Source organism: Vitis vinifera, chromosome 6, assembly GCF_030704535.1.
Source record: "Vitis vinifera cultivar Pinot Noir 40024 chromosome 6, ASM3070453v1".
Taxonomy (NCBI): domain Eukaryota; kingdom Viridiplantae; phylum Streptophyta; class Magnoliopsida; order Vitales; family Vitaceae; genus Vitis; species Vitis vinifera.
Window position 1 is genome coordinate 18,396,639 of NC_081810.1, and position 21,654 is coordinate 18,418,292.

General features: G+C 29.7%; 2 protein-coding genes across 2 annotated transcripts; both read right to left on the bottom strand.

Moving 5' to 3' along the window:
* Positions 1-2,434: 2,434 nt before the first annotated feature.
* LOC100263290 (pectinesterase 2) lies at positions 2,435-4,368 on the bottom strand. The gene is made up of 2 exons (XM_002265563.3): positions 3,452-4,368; positions 2,435-3,291 (listed from the first exon to the last, which is right to left on the bottom strand). The coding sequence occupies exons 1-2, from the start codon at positions 4,299-4,301 to the stop codon at positions 2,603-2,605; spliced, it is 1,539 nt and encodes a 512-aa protein (XP_002265599.1). The 5' UTR covers positions 4,302-4,368; the 3' UTR covers positions 2,435-2,602.
* Positions 4,369-14,380: 10,012 nt separating this feature from the next.
* On the bottom strand, positions 14,381-14,692 carry LOC104879680 (CLAVATA3/ESR (CLE)-related protein 22). Its single transcript, XM_010653376.1, has one exon. It carries the CDS (start codon positions 14,690-14,692, stop codon positions 14,381-14,383), a length of 312 nt encoding a protein of 103 aa, XP_010651678.1.
* Between the last annotated feature and the right edge of the window lie 6,962 nt (positions 14,693-21,654).

A 21,654-nucleotide genomic window follows, 5' to 3' on the forward strand; every position in this document is an offset into this window, starting at 1 on the left:
AAATCACCTGGGCCAACACTTGGTAAGGCAAGTGATCTCCGTCCATGGAGATTCACTAGTTTATCTCTTGCGAGCCTTTGGGAGGTGACTTGAAGGTAGGATTTTCTAGAATAGCCAACACTTGGTAAGTTTTTGGACTCCAAGGAGACATCCATTAGTTATCTCTTGCGAGCTTTTGAAGGGAAGTCCAAGGTTAAAGATCATCTTGAATGGTAAGTGCTCGTGAGAGGCATGAACCATTGCAAGTTGCATCAGTGAGAGGGATTTAGTGTTTGAACCCATTAATGGAAAGCATCTGTACAACACCGGTTGGAGAAGGAACTATATGTTAATTCTCTAATGCGAGGAAAAGAAACAAGTGACCGAAACTCTCCTTTTTGTATGAGGAACCTGAGCCTAGTGATCTGAACTCCAAGAAACACTTTTCTTTGTAAGTAAAATCAGTTACTATTTTTGGTTAGTTTAAAACCAAACCTTTTTTTCATTCAAACATCTTTATGTTTTCTTTTAAAGCTAACCTTGAAATGAAAAGGCACCAATTCAGCTTTGAATTAATATCATTTGCAAAGTGAAAACCCATCCCAGTGAACGATCCTAGAGCCACTATACTATAGTAGCTTTGTCTTTGCTACCCTAGTATATGGTGTAATAGGTTATAAATTTTGTTGATTACTCCCTCAATCAAGGAGCACCAGCTGGACATGAATCAGCTGAGACACCAATTGGGCACGAATCAAATGGCGCCGTTACTGGGGATCGAACCCCGAATCAGATGGTGCCATTGCCACTGCCGCTGCTAGGGACGAATCAATCCTTCGGTGGTTTCTCCTCTTATTTTCAAACAGGTCACGAGTTGGGTTTTTTCTTCATCATCTTCTTTGATCTTCTAGGTTAAAAGTTCCAATTTCATAATTGGGTGTTTGCTTTTGAAAAGGGAATTTCTGATTTTTATTTTTTATCTCAAAAATGTTCTTATATGTTATTGTGATTGGGAAGAAAATGAAAAGGTTTGAAAAAAAATTTGTAACCTAACCAAGTCACGGTCAACTGTGGGTGGGGGAAGAACGTTCTAGAAGAACGAAGAAGAAAGGGAAGACATCATTTTGGAAGCCAAGGAAAAAAGTTCATTTGAACCATTCGATTCGTTAAAAACTGGTCGGATCAGCCTGTCCGTTGGTTCCGACGGTTTGATAGCGGTTCAAAGGTTGACCGATTCAAATGGATGAACCGAACAAGACTGATGACTAGTCGAATCAGCCAGTTTAAACCGGTTTTTAAAACGTTGGTTTAATGTACTATCTTTTTGTGAACATTTGATATACAAATATTATTGCATGGTGTAATGTATTACAAATTAATTCATAAGCATTACAAAAATATAAGTTAAATATGATATAATTATTATATTCATGGACAAAATATACACTGGTTGATCTTATTTCTTAATAAACATTACAAAAATTTACAAATTAATCAATAAAAAAAAACAACCATATCTTCTATAATCATTTACAATGATGTGACACCATAACTCAAATGTAATACATTTAACGTGATACCATAACCCAAAGGTGATGCATTTAATAGGACACCCTATATATCTCACATAACTCCATATCAAATTAAGCATCACTATAAATATACAATGTCGCTCCTGAATATGTCACCATTTATCTATTTTGGTGTCACTTCCAAATACATCACCAATTGGTACCCTTTATGGTGTTAATGGATAAGATGACACTCTACGTTGAGCCTTAATATGAGATTATCATTGGCCTACTAAGCATTCCCAGAACTCTCAAGAAATGAATTTGTATTCAAGGTAGTTAGAGGTGGTTACTCGTATCCTCTCAAGAAATTGAGATGTCTACCAAGGAGCACAAGGTGCTAAGTCACCATTGTAAAAACAAAGTACAGATATTGGTCCGTGCAAGTTTCTTGGGAGAAGGTAGCATGTAGTTGGAGTAAACCTTTATATTTGATTTTCATATTTAATAGAATCGTTATGCAATCAATAAAACCATGGTTCTTACATTTGTAGGTTTTGTGTGAGATTATGTAGATGATTTTTCATGTAAATCGCTAATATTGTGATATAATTGAATTTTTATTCATATCCCTAGATATTTTGAATTGGTCAAAAAAGTAAAAAATAAAATTTATTTAAATTTTGAATTTTAGGCTTTAAACTCAACACCATTAACCCTATATATAGATACATAGTTTCACAAACCAAGTTAAAGACTTTCAAATCAAATCCAGGGAATCAGAAGATGAAAGTTTCTCAAATCACAATGTGAGAATTATCTTATTAAAACTCAAAGAAAATTAGTGGCTCACAAAAAAAATGTAATTTCATTCAATATCATTCTTTACAACAATGAATAAAGAACCATAACTCACAATTTGTAGTAAGGTACAATGAAACAAATGTAGCTATTACACGACACAATGAAACCAAGTGTTTAGGCTTTTAGGGATCATTACCATATTCCCCCACCAATTTGATTTTCCTCCTACGAGGAATTCAAATTAGCTAGATATAGCACCATTTCTATGGAAGGATGATAGAATATCATGTGCTATTAATTGGATCTATTCAAAGGCCAGAAGTGAAAGGAACGTTGGTAGATGGTAACCAGGAATTGCCGGAGATGAAGTTACCAGCCGTGAACTTTGCTGCTTCAGTTGAGCTAGTAATCACATGATAACCAGCCCATTTTACCCTACCAGATGTGGATGACCCGGGGCCTGTATTCATGTACTCTCCATAATACAGTGTGTTTAGGGCAAAGTCACCGCTCCATTCCAACCAACCAGCCGAGTTTATTAGGCTATCAAGGTATGTCTTTAGGAAGACGGTCCGAGAATATTCTTTCCATGGCCTTCCAAGGTATGTCTTGACCGAGCTTTGGACTGGCTTTAGATCGGAAGCAGCCGTAACCTTACAGTCGTGTATGGAAATTCCAGTGTTTTGGTTAGGGTCAGTCCTGCCTTGGGCAGTTACTGTGTTGATCTTGTTGGGAGGGTTACGGGCATAAATGTTGCAATTTTGAAACACAACTGCAGCATTTCCAAATATGAAATCCACAGTCCCATATATATCGCATTCTCTATAGAATTGTCGCTCAGAGTAAGTGTAGAGAGTATCTTGGTACCCTTCAAAGCTACATTGGTAATACACTGAGAGGTCAGACCCGGATCGTAGAGCCACTGCCTGGTGGTTGGATGCTCCAGCGGTGTTACGGAATGTCATGCCACGAGCTATGAAGCCATCTCCAACCACAGCTGAAATTCAAAACCACAATCACATGTCTTAGCGATTAACATAATGCTTATATGTGACCCTTAATACGAAGTACACAATTCAAATCAATCTCTCAAATTCTTAATTGTGTGTAAGACATGGAATAACATCAATGTAAGAGCTTAGAGAATAGACACTTACCAACTGTAGCTGACTTGAATGTAGTAGAGCCTCCCCCCACACTCTTACTTCCGGTCACTATGGTCTTTCCAATTCCATCACCCAGCAACATTATATTCTTCAAACCGCTTCCAATTTGAACATTCTCACTATATGTACCTGCCTTCACATATATCACATACCTTCCACTTCCTGATCGCTTGGATGCTGCAGTGATTGCTGCTCCGATTGTCGTGTAATCCCCTGAGCCATCTTTTGACACCACAATATTCGCCTGCGAAGCCAGTGAAGAAGACTGCAAAAGCTTTCGGTCACCAGGTTTCACCCAAGTTGGGTAACCCCCTTTGTAACTAGGCTCGGCATATGGAACTTTGTTGATGGATAGAGTGTTACTAATCAACTTGGAAACATTGTTGGACATTGAGGGCAAAAGGTAGTCTGACACACCAAGCTCGATGAACCCGTCTTGGCATGTTTGGAGGTTGGTAAGAGCAGTGCTGAGCCATGTTTGAGCGTCAACTTGGGTGCACCTAGTGTTGGGATCAAGAGTTTTATTGAGCTTAAGAATGGTGTGCTCGTAGAGCTCAAGACAATCATTCCACGCAGCCTTTTCTCGCTCATTCCGACACTTGGAGCCTAGGGAAAGGGTGTTACCATGAGCAATTATGGCACGTTCTAAAGCAAGTTGCATTGATAAGTTGAGAAAATCGGACTTTTGTTTGATGAGGGATTGATCAGTCTTTTGGCTCAAAAAGTAGTCACAAGGTTGAGGGTTGGGTGTCTGGCTGCACCATGATTTTACATCATCGAAGGAGTAAACAGAGACGAGAGGAGTAAGGAGGGACAGGAGTACAAGAGCTATAAAAGCCATGGCTGCAGGCTTTGAGTGATGAACAATGGATGTAATGAAATGGGGTGAGTTTGGTAGGTAGCTTAGGGCTTTTGATGAAGGTTTGTGTGGGGATGATGGCTTCAATGGTTGCTTTATATAGAGGCAGTAGCAATGGGGATATGTGGCTTTGAGCAGGCAATATCAAGTTTGATTATATCTTCATACAGAGGGAGGAATTAATGTTTAGGATGTAGCTAGCATTATTGACCTTTTCATGCAGAATATGTCTATATGTTGACCAGTTGAAAAGGAGGAAACCAGGGCAGGTCATGCATGGAACGCTTTCATCCTCACCTTCTTGTAGTGTGGGCCAGCAGACAATATCAAGTGGACGATACAACCAGCTGGTCAAAGGTTTGGCATGGATCTACGTGCCCATTGTTTCATTTGGGCACTTTTCAAACATTGATTGGCATGAAATCAATGTTCCATTGTTACAGAGCCTACTTTTCTGAATATCACTTTTCAAGAGCCAAAACATTATCCTCTATAGAGTTTAATCATGGTCAACAGCAACGCGTTTTCAGCTAAACTTTTGAGGGAGCCAGTTCCATGCCTAACCTGGCTGGAAAATTAAATTTAAACTAGTAGTATGAAAGACGGCGTCACCTTAATTTCAGAAAACCATGCATGCAAAACACGATGACAAACACCAATTTTCTTCAGTACTTGTGCCCTTTTGACTCTCAAAAGTTTTATTACTGTCACGTGCATGTGACCTGGCCCCATATATTGGTTAATTGAGCCATCCAGACGTGACCCCCTTTGGCTAACAATTAAATCCTTCAAAAGACTTGAGAGGAAAAGTACAACGCTTTAGGAATCTGTGTTCTACTTTCATTTGCAAGGAAGATGTTAGACATCACATTATAAGTCGTATATTATTTAAATTTGCAGGATTTTGACATGGGTTCGGTCTCATCATTCAAAACCTTCATTGCATTATATATATATATATTCAACATTTTTATTAATTATGTATGTAATGAGAAACATACTAGTATAATACAAAAATAATAAGTATTAATAAACATCAGAGTAAGTTCCATTTAATTTTTAATTTATTTACGGTCATAAACATTAGAATATAAATACGATAAAACATCGATAAATGAAAATTTAACAAATTAATAACTTTGATTAGATAATAAAATGTGTTGATCCCAATTCGGGTCAATGTATTGAATTAATAACTTTATTTAATGCATAACATAATATTTTTAGAAATTCTTAGGCCCAAAGAAATATAAATTAATCATTAATGAAGCGCATAATACATATATAAACAAAATTTCATAATATTTAGTAATTAGAACTTTATAAAATAATATTAAACAATTTTGTATAACTTCTATTTTTGTTGATTCACTTCTTCTAGACTTGAAACCTCTTCTAGGGTATTAAGTTTTAACATTTTTTTAGGAGTCTTTTTATATTTTAACCATTTTTTAATTTTTGGAATTTCTTAGGTTTCCATGTATTAAGTTTATACCTCATTCATTGTTTTTATATTTATAAGTCGGACATGTACAAGAATGTACAATAGAAATATAACACCCTTTATAAATTCATAAATATTCATTCATCAATAGATTAATAAGTTACTTGCTTACCAATAAATTATTCATTTATCCACAAACCAATAATTTCTTCATTTATCCATAAATCAATAATTTCATTAAGAAAATAATTTCTCTTGATTCCAAGTATTATTCTATAAGGGTTTTATATAGGAGTATTAGGACAACTCTTAATCTAAGAATATAATAATTTTTTAATAATGAATCTACCAATTTTTTTTTGTACAAAGTTCTTAACCTCAATCAACTTCCTTTAAAGATCATGTTTGATATGCGAGAACAAATTATCATAATGGACATCACATTCTTTTTTCATTCATCCTCATATTTAGATCATTTAAATGATGATCAAAATGAAATAAAAAAAAAAATTTATTCCACCTAAAATGAAATATCATTTTTAAGGAATTTAAATTCATCTCTAATAAGAGGTATTTTAATTCCCCTAGTATAAGTTGTTTTTAAATAAACTTCTCAAGAAATAAAAATCCAAAAACTTGTTTCGATAAGTTGTTTTTAAAATTAATTTTTATTTTGATTTTGTAGAAAAATTATATATTGAATTTATGTAATATAAACTAAATTTAATTCAAACGTTACTAAAAATATAAAAATAATTTGTAATTGCAAATAAATTTAAATATATATATATTTTTAATAAAATATGAATAGATCTATTAATTTATATCTTTTTCTATTTTCATTCTCATTATTACCTAACATTCTAATTAAAACAAATAATTATTTCAAACTTACATTCCCAGTGCATCCAAATACAAAAGTTCAAATCATCAAATCCATTTCTATTCAAGGAAAAATAGAAATGGAAACAAAATATTCATTCTCATTTTTCATTCTCATATACCAAATATGTTCAAAGGTAAGCCTCATTCTTGAAAGTTTGACAAAATAAATAAATCAATTTTTAGCTCTCTTCAAAATTACAATGTTACTTTGAAACTTCTCTTTTAATAAGAATGATGATAATATTTTTCATATTTTATTTCGGTGGAAAGCTCAACAAAATAGGTTATTTATGTTTTCCATTATGGAAAATGATTTATTATCAATTTATGTTTCTACTATTGCATTATAAATAAGTTTTAGTGTTGGTAGAAATCGTTAAACTACCAACTTTTCTAAAAACTTAAGTTTGTAGAATTTAGGTTCATAATATATGTCATGTTCTTTAACCAAAATGTGATCAACGGCTTAATAGGTTGATTTTATTGATGCTACAAGCTCTCATGCATGTGTACAACCAATTGGGAGAATGCAATAACAAGTACTCAACAGATGAATGCCAAAGAAGTATTAGTAGATATGGAAATAATGATGATGAAATTGATGATAATAATGTATGAAAATCAATTTTTAAAAAATTGGATCAGTCATTGAATTGAAAAAGTTATCGATTATCGAATCAGAGAAGTTACTGATTCATAGTTCATAGTTCAATGGTCAATGTCATCTTTAATATTTTACTAAATAAAATATATATATAATATTTAAATGTGAAGATTTTTATTGAAAGTTGTTTAATTTTGCCTATATATATTAGAAGTTATATATCCTATTATTTACTTATATTATTTACATTTTTATTATTATAAAAATTTTGAAAAGAAGCTTATTATATAATTTATTGTTGTTTATATATGTGCATAAAGCATACATGATATAGTGGTGTTTTTTATTGTTGTTTATGTTGAACTTAATGAATTTTTCTCGGTCCTCCCTCGTATCAATCCCACATCGGAAGTCATAAGGAAAGAAATGGCTTTATATTGGCCATTAGCCCTTAACTCAATAAAACGAACACTTGCTGGCCCAAGCCATAGCCCATTCTCACTCAAAAGCTAACGTCCTAGTTTGCCCAATTAAAAATATGGTCCGGTTCACCGAGTCGACTGAATTGGCCACCAGCCTACGGTTCAATCTCCGACCTAGTTTTCCAAACATTAATGAGAATATATAATTTCTACTTTAGAGATGTAAGTAACAAAATTATAAATTGATGAGGCATTTAGAATAATCAAAATTGTTATAGACTTTTTGATTTGTATTATAATTCAATTTCTTAATTTATCTCTCGAGGTGATGCACTCGTCGAGTGAGGGTAGTGGCAAAAAATCACCAATTTTTTGAAAAATTCGTCAATAAATTGCCGATTTTTTTAAAGTTTCATTTTTTTTTCTAATTTATTCATTTTAATTTATCTTTTATTTTAAATTTATATTATCATTTTATTTTATATTATCCTTTTATTTTTAACTACTTTTCAATAATGAAAATATTAGTAATCACGAATATATCGAAAATATATTGGCAGATAGTTTGGAAAAAAGTATTGATAAGCATAAAAATATAAGAAAATTTTCATAAAAATGTAATTAGAAGTATAATAAATAGATATGAATTTTATAAGTATATATTTATTATTAAATTACATCAAATATTGATATTTAATTATAATATGTCTAATTTTAAAATATATATTAATATTAAAATTATGATCCATTTAATTCAATTGTATTAAATGATATAAAATAAATTGTTATATATGTACAATTTTTTAATATTTAATTAATTTATTAATGATATTAAAAACACTATGATGAAAATTATTATGATAATTTTTATATTTTTGGTAATCAATTGAAAGAAATTTTTGTATTTAATTATAAAATAATTATAATTAACTTGCTCTCTAAAATAGTCTTTTAATATTTTCTTTATATGATGACTTTGAATATATATGTTTAATGCATCATATTTAACATAGGGCAAACTAGCCCTAGTGGTAAGGTGAGTTGAACTCCAACCCCGTTGTTTGGGGTTCAAGGTACTATAGCAGGGAGCACGATAGTTGTATTGTAGCGCCTTTGACCCGCGTTGACCATCCGATATATCGGGAAAAATATCGCCGATTTTTGGGTATTTTTCCAGAAATTTCGTGAAATATTCGTTTCCATAACCTCTGATACATATCGCCAGTATATCTCGATATTTTCTTCCTCTTATTGATCCTATTTTTAAAAATTACTATTACTTTACTTTTTTTTATCCTTTCAATTTTATTTAATTTTAAATGTTTTTTATTTTAAAATATTAAAAATATAATTTTACTCAAAATTTGCTACAACATAAAAAAATTTAATGAAGTCCTAATATTTTATAAATTAAAATTAATTTGATAAGATAAATTATTAATAATTTTAATTATTTAAATAAATTAATGTTAATAGAGAAATTTGTCATCACATATGTTAGCCTAAGGGTTCTTCTAATTGTGTTTTCATGATAACAAACCATGGTTAAGTTACTAATTGGTTTGAATTATAAAGAATTTCAAATGTTAATTTGGAAATTCATCAAAAGACATAATGAATATAAGATCAAGACTTTTGGAAGACCTTTAATCATAAAAAAACATATGTAAGATGAATACATGGGTGCACTTAGGATTTACATATCATTTCATGCTTCTTTGAAAAAACTCAGTTTATGCTTTAAAGTTACATTTCCATTAAAATTCGAGATCTATCAAATAAACTTTAGGCAAAATGTTTCAAAATTGGCATAAAATTTTACCTAAAGATCTTACCTAAGTGCTTGAAGCAAAAATACCAAAAAAAGATAGGTTTTTGGGTCAAAAATGGTGAATCGATCAAGGCACTGGCCAAACCCGCTCAACTGGCTAGGGTACAATCGACCGGTTGCTCCTTCCTGGTCGAGGTTCGGTCGAGAGGTGCAAAAAACACTTTGTCTCTTCCATTAGTTTTTTTTTCCTAATCGAGGGATTTGCCTTCCCAATTGAAATTTGGTCAAGGTTCAGTTGAGGTCCAATCGAGGTTTAGTCGAGGTCCGATCGAAGTTCAGTCGAGGTTAACGGTCACCTGTCAAGCATTAAATATTCCAACAACTAGTGAACTGGTCGACCCCTAACGCGATCGATCAAGACTGTTTTTTGGTTTTTTGGCTCCCAATGTTAGAAACCTATAAATAGAGAGCTCCACTTCATTTATGAGTAAGAGAACACCTGCATTTATTTGTTTATCTATTTGTTTTTGCCTTAAAAGCTCTCATTCTTTTCTTGGTGCATTAAATCTTCATTTACATATTCTTTAGTGCACCTTTGTGATCCATCCTAGCCTTGAGTTGTATTTGAGTCATTGTTAAGCTAAGTTGAGAGACTTAAACTTCTTATTTGAGTGATAAAGTCTTCAAGTGAGTTGAGACTTGAAGAGATTGTATAAGAGCTCATTAGAGTCGAAATCCAAGTGTAAAGGTGATTAGAAGCTTGGTTGAAGTTTCAAGTCAGTGGAACCTTCACTCGGTTAGGAGCTTAAGGAGAGTGGACATAGGTAAGGAAATGTCAAACCACTATAAAATCTGAGTTTAAATTCTCTATTTTTATCTCTTTATATTTGCTCCTCTTGTGCTTAAATTTATTGTGTTTAAAAATATTTTTTAAATCTGAATTCACCTTCTCCCCCCCTTCTTGGGTGTTTTCTCTTTTACGATTAGCCTTTGTTTTCTCAACATATTTGTAATAAAAATTTAGAAATTAAATCTCAAATAAAATATTTTATATAAATGGATTTAATTTTTTATTTAAAATGTAACCAAACAACTTTTAACAAAAGTATTTTTTAAAATTTTAAATAAATGAATATAAATATATTAAAGATATTTAAGCTATTTTTTTTATAAAAATTAGATAAATATTATCTTTAATAGGACTTATATCAATTACACTTACAAAATAATTTTAATATTATATTTTTGCTTATTTTATCATTTTTTTTAAAAAGTTTTTTCAAGCATTCCCATAATTTTTGAATATTTTTTTCTTAATCGATATTTTTGTCAAAATATTTACCGATATTTATTAAGCACCGATATATTTGTGTTTACTAATATTTTAAACCTTGAGCCTAACTAGTTTCTCTATACCTCAATCAATTCCCCTATCCCTCAATCAATTGCACTAATTGCAAAATTTGAAACCTAATTAAGGTCGATAAACCTCCGAAAAGCTTCCAACACAATTCAAAAACCTATGAACTTATTTTTGTCACTTTTGAATGGATTTAAGCTTAAGTATATATATATAAAATCATTTGATTTTAAAAACATAGATTCAATTTGAAGCATGTAAAAGTTCATTTTTAAAAACGTTAAGTGCATCAAAAAACAATCTTACAAAGATTGGTCTTCAACATCACCAAGTTTTAATTCAATCCACATCATCCATTGATTGGTACTTGATTTTGTCTCAATTTCTTGAAAACCTAAATAATGAACCATTAGCATATTAACCTCATTTTATTATCATCAAAATTTGAGTAAAAAAATTTGGGCTAACAAATCTCGAAGAGGTTCGACATTTTATACAAGATTACTATCATTTTCTTAAACTTGTTTTTAAATTAAAGAACAAAAAACAGTTTTTTAATGTTTTATAAAAATAAGAGTATTTGACACGTTGTTTTTAAAAATAAAAAATAAAAAAATAAAAACTATTTGGATTAATTGTTTTTTTTTAAAAAAAATGGTTTTGTTAAAACATTGCAAATTTAATTTATATAGTATAAATAAAATTTAATTCAAGTCTTATTAAAAATGAAAAAAGTTTTTATAATTACAAATAAATTAAAAAACAAATAGTTTTTAGTAAAACATAAATAATAATATTATAATAAAATCATATATTATATTTTTTTTTATAAAATCATATATTATATTTTTTTTTATAAAAAAATAATATACTATTTTAGTATATATTAAAGACATAAGGATATTAACATCTTTGTAAATATTTTTTTATTAAAAATGAATAATAATAATTTAAAATAATTATTTTTAATAATATTTTAATTAAAATGAATAATGAATAAAGTTTAACTTTGTTAATATGTAAATGAATCAAGGTTTTCATTTCATGTACACATTTTATTATGAATTACGAACATAATATTTTAAAATGTTTTTATTTAATCTGTAATTGATTAAATAGATTTTTTAATTCAAAATTATTCTTAAAAATTTTTAAATTCATTTAAGAACTTAAATCATTAATTATGTCATACTTAATTTATAATTTATTTACCTAAATTCAATTTTGAATTTTTTTTTTTTTTTTTTGAATGATTAGATCTATTTTCTAAGTCTCACATTATTTTTAAAAATTGTTAAACCCATAAATAAATTCAATACAAAGTTTCATTTAATTTGAACATCATTGTTATGGTGAGAAAATTTAAAAATATAATATACAAAAAATAATAATAGAGTCATTATGGACCAATTTTTATTCATAAATTTATGGTATTAATAAGTTTATTATTTGAGTTTTAAATTATTTTTAATAATTACTAAACTTGTTAATGAATCTAATATATTAAGTTTTATTTAATTTGGAGTTTATTTGCTTAGTAAAAAAAAATAGAGAATAGTAATTTTATGTAGAAGAGAAACAATTTTGTTCATAAATTTTTGGTATTGATTAAATCATTATTTGAGTTTTAAGTTATTTTTAAAAATTATTAAGCTCATTAATGAATCAAATCCAATGAGTTTTGTTTAATTTAAAGTTCATTTGTCTAGTGAAAAAAAATTGGAAAATAATGGTTTTATATATAAGAGAAGCAATATACCATTTCTAAACCAATTTTAATCCATAAATTTCTAATATTAATTGATTTATCATTTAAGTTTTAAATTATTTTTTAAAATTACTAAACTCATTAATAAATTTAACTCAATAAGTCTTACCTCATTTGAAATTTATTTGCCTAATAAAAAAATTTGTAAATATATATTAATTAAATCGACTTTTAAGTTTTAGAATTATTTTTTAAAAATTAACAAATTTTATGTAAAACTCAGTTTGATTTGAAATTTATTCGCTCAATAAAAAATTTTAAAAAAATTAAAAGAAATTTAAAAAAAAAAAGTATATTAAAGGAATATCATATTTAAATATTTTCGATAATGATATCATACTCAATTTTATTTATTTTTTATGCATTTTTTTATGTTTTCCTTTTATTTTAAAAAACTAGTAAAAAAAACTTTTACTTATTTTCTAGTTCTCTATTTCACTTTATTTTTACAAATTATTTCCAGAGAACAATATTTAAATAGTTTTAGAAATTTTAAAAAACTGTTTTTAAATCACAAGGCAAATAGTCTCTTAAGTTTTAGAATTTTGCAATATTTTAACCCTTATCCCATTTTATTCCATTAACCAAAAAAAAAACCATAGTATAGGTTGGTTATCTAGTGAAAGACTATCTTAAGCCTAATGTATGAGCTGGGCCTAGGTCTCAGCCCAATCCATACACTCTTTATTTCACTTCAAAAAGGCCATGTAGAATTCAAAACAACAATAACAATAACAAAAGATTTCTTAAAAGAGAAAATACCTCCCTATCCTCCACACCCCATACCCAAAAAAAAAGTAAATAAATAAAAATTACTTAAATAATAAAAATATTCAAATAAGGCTAAATAATTTCTTGTTTATACAACCATTCCCATATTTATTACTAGGAATGAAATTTTTGGGCCCTTGGCCCCAAGCCCAGCATTAGCCTACCCAAAAATTTCGCAGCAAGCCCAGCCTAGCCCGCATCTAAGCCCAGCCAAAGGCCCTAAACCCAGATAAGTCCAAGTTGGCCCAGAGCATTAAAACTCAAAAAATCTCAGAAATGTTATACATGAATGAGAAAAAAAAAAATACCCATAAAAATTATAATAGAGATAGGAAAGAAATTTATAAACGTTACACAGAGGATAAGATTTTTTACTTTTAAGTGTTAAAAAAGAAAAATTAAAAAATTAAATCAAATTATTTTTAATTTAATTATATTAAAAATGTAAACAAGTAAGAATTCCCAAGCATCAGTCAGGTTTTAAAACATTTAAAAATAAAAATAAAAATAAATTTACCCATTGTTACAAAAACTTGGCATGCTTTTTTTTTCTTTTTTTCTTTTTTTTTTAGTGAAGCATTTTCTTGGAGAGTGAAAGCGAAAGAAAATAGTAATCCATATAGGGTTCATTTGCAACATTCTACACTTGATGATGAGAGTCTCATATCCATCCTAGAATTGAAAAAATTCACAAGTAAATATGACTAAGGAAGAAAATGACAGCTTAATCTTTATGTATTTTATTAATTGATTTACAACTAGCGACAGTCAAAAAAAAAAAAAAAAACACCAACCAAACACAAGAAGTCATTACACCAACAACTCCATTAATATAATATATATATATAAAATTTTCTTTCTATTAATTCTCAGGAAAAAAAACCCTCAGATACCAAAACTTTTTATATGCAATTTGTAATTTGCTTGAAACATTCCTATGGACAATACATCAAAGCTCGACCACCAAATATGATAAAATGCAGTAAAAAAAAGCTTTTAAGAAAGAGAAATCAATCAGGGCTTGGTTTCTCTACTTTTATCTGTTGTGTAAAGGATTGGGACCTGTGTAAATTTTCCTCTTTTCATCACCAAAAACTGCATCACCATCTTTTTTATTGCCAGTAAAAGTAGCAGATTCAACATGAGTGAGCTCAGAGGCAGCAGACCCACCTCTGAAACTTCCAAATCTGGGTGCTGCAGCTGCTGCTGCTGCTGCAGACCCATGATCTGCAGAAGAGGATGAAGCTTGTGACAGTAGCAACAGCATCAGGAGGAAGAAGCAGCAACACTCTTTTCTCATTTTCCTCATCAGACCCAGATGCTTCTTGCGGCTAAATGCACTGATCATGACATGGAATCTTCTTCTTCTTCTTCTTCTTCTTCTTCTTCTTCTTCTTCTTCTTTCTTCTTCTGAGCCCAATACCCTAGAACAATATATACTCTCATATAAGAACAAGGCAACTTTTTTCTCTTTGGATCTGCCTCAAAAAGGGTCTCCAAAAAAGGGAGTGGAGAAAGGTGGAAGAAAGGTGAGCTGAGAGAGTGAGAAGATCTGAAAACTTTCTAGTTTTGTGCTGGTTGCTTTGGGATGTTTTTGGAGCTTAGACCTTGGAGTGTGAGCTTTGAAAAAGATGAGAGGGAGAGAGAGGAGGAGATGGGGAGTGTCAATGAAGAAAGAGAGTCAAAATGCATAGGGGTTGATGCCTGATTGAAAATAAATTTGGTGCAGCGGCTGAGGCCATTTCGGTACTGACTTCAGAAAAACCCCATTTTCTTTCTTTGTTTTTTCTACTTTCTTGGCAAGGTAATAAACCCCTCATCCTCGTCATATGTTCTATCAAAGAGTAGAGAGAGTGAGAAAGAGAGAGAGCGAGAAGAGAAGGGTCCAGTGTGAACATGTAAATATGAGGAGGGTGAGGTGGAATGGGATCAATCATTCCTTAGATTTTTCCTTTGTTTTTTGCTTGGAGCGTCTCTCACAAGCACCTCAGTGTCTTTGAGTGCTCATCATGATGTCATATGTCTTGTAAACACATTTCTTTTAATTAAATATTTATTATAAGTTTTTCTATTAACAGCCCTTCACTAATATCATGAAATATTAAAAATTACCCTAAATTGCATTCTCTAGTACAGATGGTCATATAACAGTGTGTGTGAGTATAATTTCTTCTAAAATATTAATTTATTTTTTTAAAGATTTCTTGGTTGTTTGTGTAATTTAAAAATAATTTTTTATTTTTAAAAATAAATAAAAATTATTTTTAAAAATTTCTGTTCATTATTATTGAGAATGAAATAAATAACAATTTTTAGAAAAATTATTTTTACCTGTTTTTAAAAAATAAAAGGAAAATATACATCCGACCATATTTTTTAAAATTTGTATTTAAAAAACAAATTTTAGAAAACATGGTTAAACTCCTTCAAACTCTTATTTTTAAATTAAATAAGAGTTTTTGTTTGTATTTGAGAAAATAAAGGTTAATCTTTAAAAGAGAAAACACCCAAAAGGGGTGAATTGAGAATTTTTTTTAAAATCTTTTTAAACACAACAAATTTAAGAACAAGAAGAGCAAATAAAAAGAGATAAAGTTAGAGAATTCAAACTCAAATTTTATAATACTTCAGCACTTCTTTGCCTATGTCCATTCTCCTCAAGCTCCTAACTGAGTGAGGGTTTCACTAACTTGAAGTTTCAACCAAGTTTCTAATCACCTTTACATTTGGATTCCGACTCCAATGAGCTCTTACACAATCTCTTTAAGTTTCAACTCACTTGAAAGCTTAAACACTCAATTGACAAGTATGAATCTTTCAACCTAACTCAACAATGACTCAAATACAATTCAAGACTAGGATGAATCATAAAGATGCACTAAAGAATATGCAAATGGAGATTTAATGCACCAAGAGAAAAATGAGAGCTTTTAAGGCAAAAACAAATGGGTAGACAAATAAATACAAATATTCTCTTACTCATAAATGAAATGGAGCTCTCTATTTATAGGTTCTAACCTCCGGAGCCAAAAAACAAAAAGGCAGTCTCAACCGATCAAGGTAGGAGTCAACTGGTTCACTAGTCGTTGGAGCATTTAATGGTTAACAGGTGACCATTATCCTCGATTGGACCTCGACCAGAAAGATAAATACCTCTATCGGGAAGGAAAGGCTACTAGAAGAAAGAGTGTTTTTTCATCTTTCGATTGGACCTCGACTGGGAAGAGGGAATCGATCGATCGGTACCTTGGCCGGTTAAACCGGTTTGGACAATGTCTCGACCAGTTCACAATTTTTGGCCCAAAAACCTATCTTTTTTTAGTCTTTTTGCTTCTAACACTTAGGCAAGGTCTTTAGGTAAAAATATATGTCAGTTTTGAAACGTTTTGCCTAAGGTTCATTTGATAGATCTCGGATTTTATTGGAAATGTAACTTTAAAGTATAAACCGATTCTTTTAAAAATGCATGAAATGACATGTAAATCCTAAATACACCCATGCATTCATCTTTCATATGTTTTCTATGATTAAAGGTCTTTCAAAAGTCTTAATCTTACATCCATTTGATTCTTTGATAAATTTTCAAATTAACACCTGAAATTCTTTATAATTTAAATCAATTAGTAATTTAATCATAATTTGTTATCATCAAAACATGATTAGGAGAACCCTTGGACTAACAGTATTTACATAATTTTATTTAAAAACATATACTTCAATAGAAAGTTTAATAAAAATCAAGAAAAATATTTTGGCCTGTAAAATTTTCTATTTAACTTTTTAATAATATATAGAAAGTTTTCATTCTTTATTTGATAAAACTTTTTTAGTACCAAAATTACTTTTTTACATTATATCTTCAACTTCTAACCTCATCTTTTAATTAAAGATTAAAATTAAAAGGTTATTTTAAATTAAAGGTTAAAATTAAAAGATTATTTTAAGGGAACCATAGGATTTACCTCTAAGACAATAATATTTTACCTCAAAGACAATAATATTTCACCTTATGTTTGTTCCATTAAACCATTTTGTGAAATATACAATTAATTAATTACATCATATTTAGATTTATGAACATATTTTCATATTAAAATGGATAGGAAAAACAAGGCAAATGTATTCATGAGAGGTTTTTTCTTTTTCTTTTTTCTTCTCGTTACATCATGTTACCTTTAGTAATGAAAAAGTATTAAAAAAAAGAAAAAAAATTAAGAATATGTTTTATTTTTGGAAAATGCTAAAAAAAAGAAAAAAGAAAAGAAAAATTATTTTCTCATATTTGGTCTCAACATAGAAAATACAAAAAAAAAATAAATAAATGTAATTGGAATTAGTTAGAAATTTATACATTTTTAAATTATTTAATCTTTATATAAAAAGAAAAAAATAAATGAAATGTGTTTGAGGTGGTATATAAAATAATTTATTAATTTTAAATTTATTTTTTTCTTTTTTTTTTTCTTACATTTTCTCTCACATTTTTCAAGAACCAAAATAACCTAAAAAAATGATTTTTAAATAAAGTCAAATACAATTAAAATTAATATAAAAAAATTTAAAATTTAAAATTATTTCTTTTTTATTATAAAAAAAAGTTAAATAAATAAAATGAGTTTGAATTAGATATAAAAAATGATTTATTAACTTCAATTTATTTTTTCTTTTCTTTTTCTTGAAGAATCCAAAAGCTGTGAAAACATGGCCCAGTGGAAATGGCAAAATGCGGGCCACTAAAAGCAATTTAGTATGCTACCTGCAAAAGTGTCCTTTCAAAACCCTACATAAATCTTTGGCCAAGTAAGAGGTGCATGTTACACAATGCATGTCAAGTAGCTTCATCAGCAAAACAAACAAAAGACTCAAACCCACAAGCATATTCTCAATTCAATACAATTTGTAAGAAAAAAAAAAGTATGCAAAAAGTAGTGTAGGCATGCATGGTATCTTTAGAAGTAATTGATGAGGTGTTGGTATCTCTTAAATGTTTTACTTGTCAAGCCACTTTTGTGCCAGTTATTTCTCAGAACCACCATTCAAATTTAATCATTTCCTTTTAAGAAAAGCATTGCTTTGAGATTATTTTAATTGAACTCATTTTTGAGACCAATGTTTTGACCCATTTAAAATTTAGGGTTCCTACTATCATCCACTTTTAGTATTGAAAACAGTGAACCTGATTTTTTAATTAAGCAACTGAATTTGCAGAAGAGGGGGGAGGGGCAATGGTCAAGTCAAACCATGGATATTTTTAAAATAATTTTCATTGTATTTATTTGATGTATTTTCCAATATTTTTATCAATGATCTCAAATCATATCTATGAAGATTACAGTGTAGAAAGGGCTATTGGGATTTGAACCTGTATTTAATTTCTCTAGCTCTTGAAGGATTGGAAAGTTGGAAGAGTGGTAAGGAAGGAATGAATGTATAAACCCTAAAAATATTAAGTAATATATGTTTAAAATCAATTTTCAAACATTTTTTAATTTTGAAAATAAAGATATAATATCCTCATTATACCACAAAATGACTCATTTAAAATACAACTACCCAAAACCCTATACTGGATAAGACTTAAAGAGTGTCTTGATGTTCCAAAATGTGTCGAGGTGGTAGAGGATTGACCCTAAAAGGTTATGAATTATTAAAATATATAAATATATATTTAAAAAAGAAAAAACAAAAATAGATGGAAGAAGAAGTAAACTATAAAGAAATGGTGGGGTATGGTTAGTGGACAATGTGCTTCTTTTAACTAGAACCTATACTTTTTAGTACAAAATTTTCTCCAAATCTTAAGTTTAATCAATAGCAAATCAATTCAAAATGGTCAAAGAGGTAGGATTTGACAGGTGGTGGGCCAAGAGGAGGATATGAGGAGTGACCCTTTTCCTAGAAAACATGATGTTGTCTTTCTTTCACTTTTCTAATAATATTCATAAGCAAGGAAATTAAGGTCATACATCAAAGTCATGGCTCATCATGACTTGATAAAAAACTTGCTACAATTTATTGAAAATCTTCCTTTTAGATTGCTCCACTCTTTTTCACCATTTGCTTTTATATGTCCAGCATGGTTTTTGTAGTTGGTAGCTTCTCAAACCTAAAACTTAGAAAACTAAAAGAAATATGTTTGTCTCACACCAATCAATTGAAAATTGAGGATTTGCCTTTTGCCAGTTGTTTGAACCAACACACTAGGCAAAATTGTTTCTTTTCTCCTGCTTTCTTAACATGGCGTAAGGAAATTAATCATCAATTATGGTTGGGACAAAATTGAGTTTTGAGTGAAAACAAGGGAGTATCATTATGGGGAAACAAGGGTGAGGGTTATGAGATTTTTTTTCCGTCAAGGAAAACATCATAACATATATATATATATATATATATATATATATATTAGATTTTTTTTTTAAGGAAAAATTAGACCTACCTTCTATGAGATTATGAGATTTTTTATAATACTCAAAGTCCCTTCTATTTTATAAAATTGTAGTAATCTCTTCTATCAATGTTTGTTATTTAATAAATTACACTTACCTCTTCTATTAATGTTTGTCGCTTAACTTCCATTAGTAATGACTCATAATGTCGAAAATACCCTCGCTAAAGAAATGTGAAAAACACTATATTTTTACTGAAACGATGACATTAAAACAAAAATATCAATTCATTGAACACCCAAGATTCGATTGAAAGTAAGAATTTTTTTTTTCCTAATTAGATTACAAAATCAAAGCATTTGGAAGGAAGTGATAGAAAAAACAAAGGTTTTCCTTGAGATTTAGCACTTGGACTTTGAAATGTTTACATTACAAAAGCATATTTAGTGTAACAAGTGAAATGTAGTTCCAATGAGTGTAATGACCAAAAACATATTATTTTGTGGGTTTGATTGCACGTGAAATGGAGCACGCACATATATTCTTCCATAGCCTAGAGAACATCCATGCTGTTGATGGTGTTGACCATGTAGGCATTCATTGATGATTCATTGGATGGGATTTTAGAGCATGAGTTGCATTAGTTAATTGTTTGGAAAACAATCCTTGGATCTAGATTAAAGGGCACATACAATTAAGATCCCAAACGCAACAAAAGATGCCTAATTTTTAAAATAATATTCTAGGGTGTTTTTATAAACATAGCTTTGGTTTTGGATGTTCTCAAATTCTTTTTTGTAATTTGTAAAACCCTTTTTTGGATCTTGGCAATAAAGAAGTAAGGGCTTCTATTTAAAAGGAGCGGTGGCTAGGGTTTTTCTCCAAAACTAAGTGGAAGACAATAGTGTATCTAACTGTAAAACTAGGGTCTATCTCATGGGTTAAGGTCACTTAATCTAACCCAATGGATCCTTTTTAATTAATAAACCCAAAAGGCTTCAATTAATTAAATACCCAAAAATTAAAACTCTTAATTCATTTAATTATAACTCCTTATAAAACCTCGTGCTTATACAAAAGCACTTTTATACACACTTATAATCAAATACTAAAAACTCTTCAAATAATGGTCACCAAAGAGTGTGAACTTGAACGAAAACCATTGATATCCATAGAAAAATTATAGCTTCCTCAAAATCTGATTATGAAGTTAATATTCTACTAAAAAAAATCAATTGTACTCTAATATCCTATGATGCTAGATTGAACTAGAAAACTTGAGTCTTTGACCCACTATCCATTGCATGCAAGTTCTCATGAATCAATGTCCATAATTCGACAAGATAGTAACTATCAGCCTTTCAAGATTACAACTCAATCCTTGAGTCTCAAATCCTTGAGTCTCAAATCCTCCTATATCATGATCAACTAACATGCTTTAGTACACAAAAAACGTATGTCAAATTTTGTTATGACCATTGACTACATGATCATGTAATCCTTAAGATCGCTTAAGGGGATATACTATTTCAAACCTATAAGATATCATGATATGTCTCTATTGGGAATATCCATTGTCATTTGCCTAAACCACCAATCACTCAATCATAGGGAATATATGATTACCTTAGGATCCTACTCGTAGGTCAAAGTAACTGATGACCTTAACACTAGGACAATATTCTCTCAAGGTTGAGAACCTATGCAATATAGTAGCTTGGAGAAGTCATGATAACCATAGTCATTAGTCATGACTCTCTACAAGTCCTATTAAATTTGTACCCATTACCACTAGTACACTCACTATGGGAAGATTATCTTGATGACCAAGATAAGTCATCCTACTAACTAAGAAGTAGTGCAATATGGCCTCAGATGGATTGTCTAAGTCTATGAACCAGTCGTGAACTAACTCATCAACTTG

Excerpts from the sequence above, each read along its gene's own strand:
- LOC100263290 (XM_002265563.3), bottom strand. The coding sequence starts at position 4,301 with ATGGCTTTTATAGCTCTTGTACTCCTGTCCCTCCTTACTCCTCTCGTC. Across the intron at positions 3,292-3,451 it reads ATTCAAGTCAGCTACAGTTG|CTGTGGTTGGAGATGGCTTC; the intron begins GTAAGTGTCTAT and ends TTTGAATTTCAG.
- LOC104879680 (XM_010653376.1), bottom strand. The coding sequence starts at position 14,692 with ATGATCAGTGCATTTAGCCGCAAGAAGCATCTGGGTCTGATGAGGAAA.